Here is a 15,598-nt window from a genome sequence, read left to right on the forward strand (position 1 = left end):
ATGAGGAAGCGCGGTGGACGTGTGGCGAAGCCGCGTGGATACCTGAGCCAACCTCCCCGGCTTACCGTGAGTGCAAGACGCCGGAGCCGCCACCGCGGACAGATGCCCACCCAGACCCTCCTCTTGAGTTGTAGGGGTGCGTTCGGAGTCCGCACCTCAGGAGGGGGGTACTGTAACGTCCTGACCAGAGTTATTATGTGTTTTGCTTGTTTAGTGTTGGTCAGGACGTGAGCTGGGTGGGAATTCTATGTTGTGTGTCTAGTTTGTCTGTTTCTATGTCCAGCCTAATATGGTTCTCAATCAGAGGCAGATGGTAATCGTTGTCCCTGATTGAGAATCATATATAGGAGGCTTGTTTTGTGTTGGGATTTTGTGGGTGTTTGTTTCCTGTCTCTGTGATTGTCTCCACCAGATAGGTCTGTCTCGGTTTTTGCACATTTGTTATTTTGTATTGTTTGTAGTGTTCTTTATTAAACATGTTTAACACTAGCCGCGCTGCACTTTGGTCCTCTCCTTCACCCCTGGAAGAAAACCGTTACACATAGTAACATGTTTTAGTGAGGGATCTGCATTGTATAATTCTTCATAATGATGTTACACACTCAATTATTGTTGACATTCTTACATAAAATATGTTTGATTAGTGCCTACAGTATTACCATTATTTTCACCCTACGGCAAGAATGGTGAGATGGGGGCACAAATCACAACAATGTAGAATTATGTGCCCACTTCCAGGTGGCATGGTTCAGAGAACTAAAGATGGAGACAGACAGATTGTTGTGGGTGTGACAGAATGACACTATCCATGTTATCAAGTTAATCAACGTTTGTATATCATTAGAGTTTTCCCTGGTGTCATGGTTTGTTGACTGTCAGTTATTACAGTCATAAACACAGACTCATGGATAGCAGGGGAGAGGTGTGGGGTTCTTGCACTTATTCATGTAGTTGATGGCTGTTATACATGAATCACCTTGATAAACCAAGTCATCACAGATCAGTTAGTGAAGGTTCAAAGATTTGACAGACTCATTTTATTTATGTTATTTAGCATTTATCTAAATTGACATAAAGACAGGGAAGTAAAAGCACATCCTAACTACTTATGACACTAAACTCCAACTAAATAAGATATCAGGAACTATAGTCTTTTGTATGTCCAGAATGACATTTCACTTTGTTAACACAATTGGGTATTAGGCTGCCATAGCCCTGCAGGTACCATATATAAGACAGGACTTAATATACAATCACTGGAAGGTCTATGATACTCATATATTCAAACAGCATGTTTCTAGCCAAATGCATAGACATGGGTAATTGTAATTATACTGCAGTATGCTGTGCAGCATGCTCTTATTGTACTATGTACAGGCTACTGCTGTCTAATTTTGAAATATCTTGATTAACTGACCTCTGATCTTGAACTCCCTCTAGTTTATATTCAAAATAATGGTAAATATTTTTCAGACCGAAAATAACTACTCTGATTGATTGCTCTGGCTGGGGCCGCTATGCTTCACCTCACCTAGCTTCTCTGAGCACTGAGGTTTGAGTTATAATTGTAATGCAATATGTGGATTGTTCAATATGAGTGTCCATGGTCTTAAAAGGCAAATGACAATGGTTATGCATGCTTGCTAAGTTATTCAATAGAGTCACCAAAGGAAAATTAGCCAAGAGGGCCCACAAACAGTATACCTCTCCCAGAAATACAGATTTAGGGTTAATTCCATTACAAGGGGAGAACTGGCATGAAAATTGTCAATTGAGATTTACCTATCATTTCCCTGAGCCAAAGCCTTGATTTACCAATCAAATGAGGAGCAGGACATATCAGGTTGTCTACACTGAGTGCACATAACACTAGAAACAACTTTCTAATATTCAGTTCCAATCCCCCTTTTCCCCTCAGAACAGCCTCAATTCGTTGTGCCATGGACTCTACAAGGTGCTGAAAGCAGGGGATGCTGGCCCATGTTGACTCCAATGCTTCCCACAGTTGTGCCAGGTTGGCTGGATGTCCTCTGGGTGGTGGACCATTCTTGATACACACAGAAAACTGTTGAGCATGAAAAACCCAGCAGCGTGACAATTAATGACACAAAACGGCACGCCTCGCACCTACTGTTCAAAGATCCTTAAATGTTTTGTGCTGCATATTTACCCTCTGAATGCACACACATACAATCCATGTCTCAATTGTCTCAAGGCTTAAAAATCCTTCTGTAACCTGTCTTCTCTCCTTTATTTACACTGAAGTGGATTTAACAAGTGAGATCGATAAGGGCACATAGAATTCACCTGGATTCACCGCGTCAGTCTACTGTATGTCATGGAAAGAGCAGGTGTTCCTAATGTTTTGTACACTCAGTGTATATCACCACAGTGATTTGAACTCTAGTCTTGGTCAGATTCCAACCAAAGAATAGCAAATTGTAATTTGATGATTCCAAGCACAAGTTGTTATGTTTATGTACAGTATTTGGGAAATGTTGATCTTAGGTTATGTTGATCCTACATGATCTTAACAATTATTTTATAAGATATTAAACCACCTAGAGCACTGGTGCATGAAGTTAAGCAACATAATAAAAAAATCACCATCAAAATATGTCAGTTTAATTTAGAGATGTCTGTTTATTTGTGTCACACACGCCTATGTCACACTTCCATATCTGTGGTGGAAAGTGGCAGAGCTACAGCACTATTTGTCAGTCCAGGAGACATCCTGAAAATCGGTCTTCTCATGAAAAATTTCTGTAGTATCTGAACGGTTAGGCCTACAACTAATATGACCGCAGATACGGAAGTGTGACACAGGCGGATGAGGTGGATTGAGATGCAGTACGTGTAAATAAACAGATATCTCTAGCTGAAACGGACATATTTGATGGGGATTTTTTTATTATGTAGCTTAACTTGACTCACCTGTGCTCTAGGGGTATAATATATTATAAAATAATTGTTAAGATCATATAGGATCAAAACGTCCTAAGATCAACATTTCCCAAATACTGTACATAAACATAACAACTTATGCTTGGAATCATCAAATTACAATTTGCTACATCCTCTATTTTCCTAGTTATATCCACCGGCTATTTAAAAAAAAAAAGGTTTTATGTATTTATTGCATATTCGAAACATACAAAATACTTGCAGTGAAGCCGCTCAACAACTACATCATACCAGTCATCCAACAGACTCCCATTCAGAGCGACACACAGAAGCATCCAGGGTCAATGCCCTGCTCAAGGGCATGTTGACCGATCTACCACCAGGCCAAAAAACGTGAACCCGAATCCTCCAAGATCCCCCCCCACAGTTCCCCAATAGATGTCCCTCAACCATTCGAGACCCCTCCCACAGTCCCCCCCCCAGGAAGAAAAATAAGAAATAAAAAATAAAATTTATTCCATTCTCCACCCCCAAGAACCCCCCAATGCACCAACAACCAAGAGAATCAACTAAAGAGAAAAAAGGAAAAGACAGAAGAAAACAACAAACAACAACGCAATTTTTTTTATATATATATTTAAAATACCGGCTATTTTACATACTGTAGCTTTTACATTAATCTCGGCACCCAGAACTAAATCAGCTACTCAATGTTAAGGCTGTCACGAGAGACTTCTTTTACATACCAGTTTGCATTCAGTATCTCTTTTCTCTATCACAAATTCCTAATATCATCTTATTACTTATACATCTTCATAAAATATTTTTAAGTTCTAAGTCTTTAGAAATTGTAGAAAACATTTTGAAAATGAAATCAGAAATATTTCATTTACATAGGAATTCACACCCTTGAGTCAATACTTTGTAGTAGCACCTATGGCAGCGATTACAACTGTGAGTCTTTCTGGGTAAGTCTCTAAGAGCTTTCCACACCTGGATTGTGCAACTCTTGCCCATTAATATTTTCAAAATTCTTCAAGCTCTGTCACATTTCTTGTTGATCATTGTTAGAAAAACCAAGCAAACTGAACCAGGTTTTCCTATAGGATTTTGCCCATGCTTAGCTCTATTCCGTTTATTTTTTATTTGTAAAAACTCCTTAGTCTTTAATGATTACAAGCACACTCATAACATGAGGAAGCCACCACTATGCTTGAAAATATGCATAGTGCTTCTCAGGAATGTGTTGTATTGGATTTGCCCCAAACATAACACTTTGTATTCAGGACCAAAAGTTAATTGCCTGCCACATTTCTTGCAGTTAACGCCTTGTTGCAAACTGGATGCTTGTTTTGGAATATGTTTTATTCTGTGCAGGCATTCTTCTTTCACTCTGCCAATCAGGTTAGTATTGTGGAGTAACTACAATGTTGTTGAGCCATCCTCAGTTTTCTCCGATCACAGCCATTAAACTCTGTAACTGCTTTAAAGTCACCATTGGCTTAATGGTGAAATCCCTGAGCGGTTTACTCTCCAAGAATATGCATGTCCTTGCTTCAGATCCTGAGCAACAGGCAGTACGATTTGGGTATGTCATTTTAGGCAAACATTTTTAAAAACTGGCGGATCTTCAAGAGCCATTGATGTCAGTCCATGGGTGATTGATCACAAAACTAAAGCAAGACATTTCCTCCATGGAAGGGTCCTTTGGAGGAAGGATTGTTGACATCTATTTGACATTTGTACCTTAAAGCATACTTGAGAAACTGAAGTTGGAATATTTGTGACATTTTGGCTTTACCCAGGGCTCCTTTAGGACTCCATACTTTCATCTGTAGGTACTACAAAGTCAAAGTTTGTGTCATATGAAGCTTTAACGCTATGAGTAGTATTTTGATTTCAATTGCACATTTCTTACATACATTAATGCATATTGAAAAATATGACCATGTTTAAAAATATATATATTTTTAGATTTGGCACATTTTTCTGCATGATCCCTTCATCCATCCCATAAAGCTAATAGTAGCAGAGATCCCACTCTGGAAATGTGATACGGACGTGGAATACAGTGGCTTCAGAAACTATTCACACCACTTGACTTTTTCCAAATGTTGTTTTACAGCCTGAATTTTAAAAAATACGTCACTGGGCTACACAGAATAACCTATAATGTCAAAGTGGAATTATGTTTCTAGAAATGTTTTTGTCTTGAGTCACTTTGTTATGGCAAACCTAAATAAGTTCAGCAGTAAAAATGTTCTTAACAAGTCACATAATTGTCAGGATTTGGCCAGGATTGTTCAGGTTTTGGTCACTAGATGCCCCCATTGCGCCTTTTTTGAACCTTTTGTTTTTCCCTTGTTCTAATTATTATTTGCACCTGTGTGTCATTTCCTTGTTGGTATTTAAACCCTGTGTGTTCCTCAGTTCTTTGCTCAGTGTTTGTATGTTAGCACCCAGCCCCAGCCATGCTGTGAACTTATATTTCTCTTTTTGGATTTTCCAGAGGTACTCTGGTTTTGTTCTTGTTTATTTTTGATTAGTCTTTTGAAATTAGTTTTTTCCCTGCTGTTCTTACCACTTTGTGGATTTTCTTTGTATTTTGGAGGATATCCATTTTTTCTCTTGGCTTTACTTTTGACGTTGTGGATTTATATTTTTTGCCTGAAGATCTTTTACCTTGATTAAACCACCGTCTCTAGTACTGCTGTGTCTGCCTCATCTTCTGGGTTCTGCCGACTATTAGTGACTGTTTCTCACACCGGGTCCTGACAATAATAAGTTGCATGGACTCTTTGGGAAAAAATATTGTTTAACATGATTTTTGAATCCTATAATGCTAAAAGTAGCAGAGATCCCAGTCTGGAACTTTGGTATGGGTGTAGGGTATATTATGAGTTGCACCCCTTTTTGCCCTTAGAACAGCCTCAATTTGTTTGGGCATGGACTATACAAGGTATCGAAAGCGTTCCATAGAATGCTGGCCCATGTTGACTCCAATGCTTCCCACAATTGTGTCAAATGGTCTGGATGTCCTTTGGGTGGTGGACCATTCTTGAAACACACAGGAAACTGTTGAGCTTGAAAAACCGAGCAGTGGTGTAGTTCTTGACACAATCAAACAGATGTACCTGGCCCCTACTACCATACCCTGTTCAAAGGCACTTAAATATTTTATCTTGACCATTCACCCTCTAAACGGCACACATACACAATCCATGTCTCAATTGTCTCAAGGCTTAAAAATCCTTCTTTAACCTGTCTCCTCCCCTTCATCTACACTGATTGAAGTGGATTGAACAGGTGACATCAATAAGGGATCTTATTTTTCACCTGGATTCACCTGGTCTGTCATGGAAAAGGTAACTAATGTTTTGTATATTCAGTGCATTTCAACAATCCTTCCTCCAAACGACCATTCTATGGATTATATTTTGTGAAAATCCGAGTTCTGAACCTTTTTGGTTCTAGTTTGATAAGGAATCACCCTTGTGCTTGGTCTGTCCACACAAGCCCAGCAGTAGAGATACCAGTGTTTACTCTGGGTAGTGAGGGGAGGAGCCACCATCTTCAATGCTGAGGACCAGATAGCAGCTCTGAGAACAGTGTCAGCACAGAGTCTCACTGACGCTGTCTGGGTCCACTGCCAATGCCATGCCTTTTGGCCCAAACTGGGCTATTTGAATACACCAAATGCAAAGTATGTTGTTATAGACAAAGTGCAAAAGTATGGGTTTTGAGAGATTGCACAAGTTCATGGCACTTTGTGTGCAAGAAAAGTAAGTTGATTTTGCATCCCTTCTCTCCCTTGTCTGATATTTGTAAACTATTACTTCAAAGTAATGAAAACACTTTACTTGAAGAGGATTAGTCATTCTTAACACCTTGGTACAGTACATAGTACATTTCAAATAATGTCACCTTTATCAGTTACAGTATCCTTTGACAACCGTCTAGATACATGTATTTAACATCAATGTCCGTGTCTTTCAGGACATTTTTAAGACAATTGTGTATTTTCTGTCCTTAGGCACCAATCAAGCTCAGAGCTTAAATATTACATGGGTTGGGGTTCATTGACATGGGATGGGGCACTGGGAGCTTGCTGAGCCAATGGCGATGACTTAAAGAGCATCCTCACCCAAGAGGATTACACAGCATTCCAAAGCATAACAAAGACACAGTGGTATGATATGTGGATCGGACACTACTGGAACACTTCTACCAGAATGCGGCAGTGGTCCAATGGGGACCCCTTTCCATACTGTGTGTCTGAGCCTCAACTGGGTGCTAGTAACTGCTGCTCCCTGAACCGTAAGGGCCATGGACAGACAGAACACGCCTCCCTGGACAAGATAGACTGCTCTCTGACCCGTAAGGGCCATGGACAGACAGAACACTCCTCCCTGGACAAGATAGACTGCTCTCTGAAGAGTTTCTTTCCACTGGAAGTAAGAATGCCAGCTTTTATAACAGATAGAGAGAGGAGAAGACAGGCAGAGGTCGTGTCAAAGGGCACTAGACTGGATTCAAACCTATTCTGACACTATAGACATSTGTTCCAGAAGCTGTGGCATTACCACTAGACCAGACAGGCCACAAGATTGACATGTTATTGGGGTTATTGTGGGTAAGACAGGGACAGRGATGGCATTTTAGCCCCAATAGGGTCCCATTGCAGCAAGAACTGTCACGTCGGACACAGAGATGCTACAGTTAGCCTACTCCAGCCACATTTCTCTCCCCACCTTCCAAATAAATAGTTCCCTCGGAAATGATTCAGATACGTTTACTTTATCCACATTTTGTTAGGTTACAGCCTTATTCTAAAATTGATTATTTTGTTTTTTCCCCTCATCAATCGCCACACAGTACCCCATAATGACAAAGGAAAACAGGATTATATAAATGTTAGCAAATGTATAAAAAAAACTGAAATATCACATTTACATAAGTATTCGGACCTTTACTCAATACTTTGTTGAAGAACATTTGGCAGCGATTACAGCCTCGAGGCTTCTTGGGTTTGACGCTGCAAGCTTGGCACACCTGTATTTGGGGAGATTCTCCCATTCTTCTCTGCAGATCCTCTCAAGGTCTGTCAGATTGGATGGGGAGTGATGCTGCACAGCTATTATCAGGTCTCTCCAGAGATGTTCGATCAGGTTCAAGTCCGGGCTCTGGCTGGGCCACTCAAGAACATTCAGAGACTTGTCCAGAAGCCACTCCTGTATTGTCTTGGCTGTGTGCTTAGGGTCGTTGTCCTGTTGGAAGGTAAACCTTTGCCCCATGTCCGAGGTCCTGAGCGCTCTGGAACAGGTTTTCATCAGGGATCTCACTGTACTTTGCTCCGTTCATCTTTGCCTCAATCCTGACTAGTCTCCCAGTCCCTGCCGCTGAAAAACATCCCCACTACCAATTACTTTCAGTTAGTGTTCAGTGTGTCAAATCGGAGGGCCTTTTGTCCGGACCTCTGGCAGTCTTTATGGGGGTGCCACAGGGTTCAATTCTCGGGCCGACTCTTTTCTCTGTATATATCAATGATGTCGCTCTTGCTGCTGGTGATTCTCTGATCCACCTCTACGCAGACGACACCATTCTGTATACATCTGGCTCTTCTTTGGAAACTGTGCCAACAAACCTCCAAACGAGCTTCAACGCCATACAACACTCCTTCAATGGCCTCCAACTGCTTTTAAATGATAGTAAAACTAAGTGCATGCTCTTTAACCGATTGCTGCCCGCACCCTCCCGCCCGACTAGCATCACTTCTCTGGACGGTTTTGACCTAGAATATGTGGACAACTACAAATACCTAGGTGTCTGGTTAGACTGTAACCTCTCCTTCCAGACTCACATTAAGCATCTCCAATCCAAAATTAAATATAGAATTGGCTTCCTATTTCGCAACATAGCCTCCTTCAACTCATGCCGCCAACCATACCCTCGTAAAACTGACCATCCTACCGATCCTTGACTTCAGCGATATCATTTACAAAATAGCCCCCAACACTCTACTCAGCAAACTGGATGTAGTCTATCACAGTGCCAACTGTTTTATCACCAAAGCCCCATATACTACCCACCACTGCGACCTGTATGCTCTCGTTGGCTGGCCCTCACTACATATCCRTCGCCAAACCCACTGGCTCCAGGTCATCTATAAGTCTTTGCTTGGCAAAGCCCCGCCTTATCTCAGCTCACTGGTCACCATAGCAACACCCACCTGAAGCACACGCTCCAGCAGGTATATTGCACTGGTCATCCCCAAAGCCAACACTTCCTTTGGCTGCCTTTCCTTCCAGTTCTCTGCTGCCAATGATGAATGATTTGCAAAAATCTCTGAAGCTGGAGTTTTATATCTCCCTCTCTAACTTTAAGCATCAGCTGTCAGAGCAGCTTACCGATCACTGTACCTGTACACCGCCAATCTGTAAATAGCACACCCGACTACCTCATCCCCATATTATTACTTACCCTCTTGCTCTTTTGCACATCAGTATTTCTACTTGCACATCATCATCTGCACATCTATCACTCCAGTATTAATGCTAAATTGTAATTATTTTTGCCTCTATGGCCTATTTATTGCCTTACCTCCCTATAAGGCCTATTTATTAGGGCCTCCCTACTCTTCTACATTTGCACACACTGTACATGATTTTTTTCTATATTTATTTTCTTTTGTGTTATTGACTGTACGTTTGTTTATGTGTAACTCTGTGTTGTTTTTGTCGCACTGCTTTGCTTTATCTTTATCTTATCTTTATCAGATCATGTTTCCATACTGGTAAATAAAGAAAACGGAGGCTTGCTACTACACAGTTCCAAAGAAATGTTGAGCCTTTAAAGTACATTGGAAGAAAGGGGATATATATTTATTGTAAATACGCTGAATATCATTTGAGTGGCTGTCTCATCTTATCATTCCTGTGTCCCTCTAGAAAAGAGAATGAAGCAGACCATTGTAAGGATGTCTCTGAAATCTATCTCAGGAGCTGACCTCAATGACCCAGTGGTAAAGGAACAGATGTTGGAGCAGGTACAGTAGTCCTACATCTCCCACATCAGAAATCAACGTCATGCTCACTCATTTCACTCTTCTCATGATTAGGAATAGGAACTTGACATCACATAGTATTACATTTAGGATGCTCAATTAAAATGGGTGTTGCTGTCTTTATATAGTGTGATCATATCTCATAGATCAGAAATGAGCTGGCCAAGAACGGGAACTTCATCCTAGACCTATGCTGGAGAGAACTGCCTAATGGAGACGTTTTTTGCAAAACAGTTGAACTTGAAAGCCCTGACGAATGTACACACTTTGTGTCACAGTTATGAAAATGACCCTCCTTATGTTTAGTCTGTTTTTCAGAATCCTTTGTATAGTGTGTTAGGTTTTGCATCCCATTGACAGTATGGAAATGAAGTAAGGTGTTCATGAACTAATTCCAGTGAGAGTCTTTGTACTGTTGTGTTTGTTTTCTTTGGTCAGTGTGAGTCTGGATGAAGAGGACCAGCCATGATGATGCAACAGGAGAGGCATGGAACGTCAAAGAAAACTAAAATAGTCCATTATAAATAATATATTAAATAAGATTATTAAATTATTTTTAGTTTACGTTATTCACGTTGTGAAAGTTAGCTTTCTCTTATGAAATACAAAAGAAAAATATAAAGTATATTTATGTTAGGCTAGATTTAGATTTGACTATATTTCACTAATGCAACATACAATTATAATCTAGATGTTTTGTTGGTGTTTGAACGTATTGTGATTAAAAAAAAGCTTGTTGGGCAATTTGATTAGTGAAGAGAAGTGGATTTTAAAGTTTGTAGTTAAAACATGTATGGTGACAGTGAGGGATTTTCATAGTGTAACTTTCTTCATAATGATGTTACACTCTCACTTATGGATGTAACTGTTGACATTCTTACATAAAATATGTTTGATTTGTGACATCAGTATTATCATTATTTTCACCCTCCAGCAGGAATGGTGAGATGGGGACACAAATCACAACAATGTAGAATTACGTGCCCACTTCCAGGTGGCATTGTTCAGAGAACTGTAAAGAAGGAGACAGACAAACTCTTGTAGGTGTAACAGAATAACAGAATCCATGTTATCAAGYTAATCAACGTTTGGATATCATTAGAGTTTTCCCTGGTGTCATGGTTTGTTGACTGTGTCAGCTATTACAGTCATAAACACAGACTCATGGATAGCAGGGGAGAGGTGTGGGGTTCTTGCCCTTATTCATGTAGTTGATGGCTGTTATACATTAATCACCTTGATAAACCAAACACCATGAATCAGTTAGTGAAGGTTCAAAAGATTTGACATCCTACAATTTTTGAATGATGTCATTTAGCATTTATCCAAATTGACAAAAAGACAGGGAAGTAAAACCACATACTAACTACTTGTAACACTAAACTCCAACTAAATAATCTATCAGGAACTATGCTTTGGTAAATACAGAATTACATTGCACTTTGTTAACACAAATGGGTATTAGGCTGCCATAGCCTTGCAGGTACCACATATAAAACAGGACTTAATATACAATCACTGGAAGGTCTATGATACTCATATATTCAAACAGCAGGTTTCTAGCCAAAGGCATAGACAGGGGTAATTGTAATTATACTGCAGTATGCTCTTATTGTACTATGTACAGGCTACCGCTGTCTAATTTTGATCAACTGACCTCTGATCTTGAACTTCCTCTAGTGGAGATTTAAAATACTGGTAAATAAAACTGATTGATTGGTCTTGCTGGGGCCCCTATGCTTTCCCTCACCTAGATGCTCTGAACACTGAGGTGTGCCTTATTATTGTAATGTGATATGTGTGTCCATGACCTTAAAAGACAAATGGCAATGGCCATGCTTGCTTGATATGTTATTTAAAGTTACCAAAGGAAACCTAACCTAGTCAAGAGGGCCCCAAAAAATAGTATACCTCTTCCAGAAAGACAGATTTAGGGTTAATCCATTTACAGGGAAGAACTGACATGAACATTTTCACAGAGAATTTACCCATCATTTCCCTAAGCGCAAAGTCTTGATTTACCAATCAAATGAGAGCAAGGTCATATCAGGTTCTCTGAACTGAGTGGCACAATTATTAGAGAACACCTTCTAATATTGAGTTGCAGTTCTCAACAGGTGTGCTGGCACCTATTACACATACCCCTTCAAAGCACTTAAATATTTTGTTTTGCCCATTCACCCTCTAAATGGCACACATAAACAATCCATGTTTTTCAATTGTCTCAACGGCTTAAACATCCTTCTTTAACTTGTCCCCTCCCCTTCATCTACACTGATTGAAGTGGACTTAACAGTGATATCAATGAGGGATCATAGCTTCACCTGAATTCCCGCGTCAGTCTATGTCATGGAAAGAGCATGTTTTGTACACTCAGGTATGTCAACAATCCTTGCAAACGTTCCTTTGCACTGGAAGTAGAACCATCTTTTTATTGAACGAGTAGAGAGAGAGAAATACAGGCAGAGGTTGAGTCAAAGGGCACTAGACTGAATTCAAAGCTTGTTCTGACACCATAACGTGTTCCGAGGTTGTGGCATTCCACTAGACGACAGGCCACAAGACTGCCATCTTATTGGGTTTTGTGGATGTAATACAGGGACAGGGATGGCATTTTAGCCCGACAGCCGTCCACAGCAGCAAACATGTCACATGTCAGACACAGAGATGTAGCCTACTCCAGCCACCTTCTCTCCCACCTTTAGATATATCAGTTGAGAGTCGGAAATGTACATCAACTTAGGTTGGAGTATTAAAACACGTTTTTCACACCACTCCAAATTTCTTCTTAAACTATATTCTGGCAAGTCGTTTAGGAAATCTACTTTGTGCATGACATGTAATTTCTCAACAAATTGTTCACCAGACAGATTATTTTCACTTTATCACAATTCAGTTGTCCGATGTTTACTTACACTAAAGTTGACTGGCCTTTCACAGCTCTGAAAATTCCGGAAAATGATTCATGGCTTTAGAAGTTCTGATAGGCTAATTGAACATAATTTGAGTCAATTGGAGGTTACCTGTGGATGGTATTTCAGGCCTACCTTCAACTCAGTGCTCTTTGCTTGACATCCTGGGACAAATCAAAAGAAATCAGCCAGACCTCAGAAAACATGAGTAGACCTCCACAAGGTTCTGGTTTCATCTTGGAGCAATTTCCAAACAGCTGAAGGTACCCGTTTATCTGTACAACAATAATACGCAAGTATAAACACCATGACACGCACATCCTACCGCTAAGGAGGACGACGCGTCTGTCTCCTAGAGATGAACGTAGTTTGGTGCGAAAGTGACAAATCAATCCCAGAACAACAGCAATGGACCTGTGAGAGACCGCTGGAGAAGACACGGTACAAGAAGTATCTATATCCAAGTAAAAACAACGAGTCCTATATCCGACATAACCTGAAAGTCCGCTCAGCAAGGAAGAACCAGCTGCTCCAAAACCTCCTTAAAAAAGCCAGACTACGTTGGCAATTGCACATGGGGACAAAGATCGCACTTTTTGGAGAAATGTCCTCTGGTCTGATGAAACAAAAATAGAACTGTTGGTGCATAATGACCATCGGTATGTTTGGAGGAAAAGGGGGAGGCTTGCAAGCCGAAGACACCATCCCAACCATAGCAACGGCAGGGTGAAGCAAAGATGTTGTGGGGGGCTTTGCTGCAGGGGGACGAGGGCACTTTGGTCACTGCACAAATATAGAAGCACATGCATGCACGGAACGGAAAATGTGTGGATATATTGAAGAACAACTCTCAAGACCATTCCAGTCAGCAGTTTAAAGCTGGGTCGTCGCAAATGTGAGTTGTTCCAGAATTGGGGCTGCAGCGTTAGCAAGTGGTAGTTAGGCGTGGGACTATGTAAACCGAAAGTTGCAAGTTTAAATCCCTGGGTTAACTGAACAAGGCAGTCTCTCTGACCCACTGGGAATGTGATGAAAGAAATTAAAGCTGAAATAAATAATTCTCTCTTCGATAATTCTGACATTTCAAATTTTTACAATGAAGTGGTGACCTAAGACAAGGATTAAATGTCAGGAATTGTGAAAAACTGAGTTTAAATGTATTTGGCTGAGGTGTATGTAAWCCTCCGACTTCAACTGTATGTGCTCATGTGGTTTCCATTATGACATAATAGTTCCACACTGGTTAACATAGAACATAGAGTCTTGCTACTACACAGTTCCAAAGTTATTTACAGCCTTTAAAGTACAGTGGAAGAAAAGTTACTTATTTATTGTAAATAAGTTKAATCTCATTTGAGTGGCTGTCTCATYTTATCATTCCTATGTCCCTCTAGAAAAGAGAATSAAGCAGACCATTGTAAGRATGTCTCTGAAATCTAWCTCAGGAGCTGACCTCAATGACCCAGTGGTAAAGGAACAGATGTTGGAGCAGGTACAGTAGTCCTACATCTCCCACATCWGAAATCAACGTCATGCTCACTCATTTCACTCTTCTCATATGATCTCAAGTTTWTATTCCTATTGATCATATTATTAAACTCTGATGCTTGGTTAAMATAGRAGGGCTGCTGGCTTTATCTGGTTTGATCACATCTCATAGATCAGAAAGGAGTTTACGAAGAATGTTAACTTAATCCAAGCCCTACGCTGGAAAGACCTGCCGAATGGAGACRTTTAATGCAAAACAGTTGAACTTGGAAGCCCTCTAAGCACTTTTTTGTGTTAGAGTTATGAAAATGACCCTCCTTATGTTTAGTCTGTTGTTCAGATTCCCTTGTATATTTAGTTAATGTTATTCAAGTTATGATAGTTTGATGTGTATGAAGTAAATTCTTCATAATGAGAAATATATGTTACACACTTTTCATTAATTCTTTGATGTGAATACAATATCAAATTGCATTTCTTGAACCAAGATGGCCTCTGGTCAGGTGACTGACCCTATAAAGATGGCTGCCGAGCCCACCAAACATTATTTGGTTTGGTAGACATCAGAGGACTCTCATCCAGTATGAGTTCATGACAAAAACATACTTTTGCCTGTTCTCTATGAATGTGTTTTTCMCTCTGCGCTGGGATGGTTTTTGGTGCTACAATAAATTGGATTMTTRTSCACCTCACTCTCTAGCCGGAGCCCAATTGGCTGTTWGCATCCAACAACAACTAGTCTTTAKTCTTGGTRCACTAYAAMTYTACTCTAACCTGGTCTTACAAGCCACTTCATCAGTTTATTTCATTCACACTCACTTATGGATGTTACTGTTGACATTCTTAAATAAAATATGGTTGATTAGTGACAACAGTATTACCATTATTTTCACCCTCTTGCATGAATGGTGAGATGGAGGCACTAATTGAAACAATGTAGAACTATGTGCCCACATCATGGTGTTATGGTTCAGAGAACTGTTAAGATGAAGACTGTTGTAACATCATTATAATAATTAGGTGGGTGTGTACATTTGTCCCATTTCATACATGAATTGGAAATGTGTTGTTTTTGCATATCCCACTCCCCTTGAGACACCCTCAGAGAGTGAGGTCACAGCCGGAGATCAGCYATTATTGACAGCGACCCYGGTGTGCAATTAGGGTTAAGTACCTTGCTCAAGGGCACATTSACAGATTTTCACCAAGTTGGAKTGKGGTTTCAAACCAG

General features: G+C 40.3%; 1 protein-coding gene across 1 annotated transcript in view; it reads left to right on the forward strand.

Annotated features, from left to right (window-relative positions):
* Positions 1 to 800, forward strand: part of LOC139022936 (C-type lectin 1-like) — a 4,037-nt gene extending 3,237 nt beyond the window's left edge. Inside the window, exon 4 of the mRNA XM_070434723.1 lies at positions 739 to 800. Within this exon, the coding sequence (XP_070290824.1) occupies positions 739 to 800 (62 nt within the window). The remainder of the gene's footprint in view (positions 1 to 738) is intronic.
* The last annotated feature ends 14,798 nt before the right edge of the window (positions 801 to 15,598 follow it).

Source organism: Salvelinus sp. IW2-2015, linkage group LG24 (assembly GCF_002910315.2).
Source record: "Salvelinus sp. IW2-2015 linkage group LG24, ASM291031v2, whole genome shotgun sequence".
In the NCBI taxonomy this organism is placed as follows: domain Eukaryota; kingdom Metazoa; phylum Chordata; class Actinopteri; order Salmoniformes; family Salmonidae; genus Salvelinus; species Salvelinus sp. IW2-2015.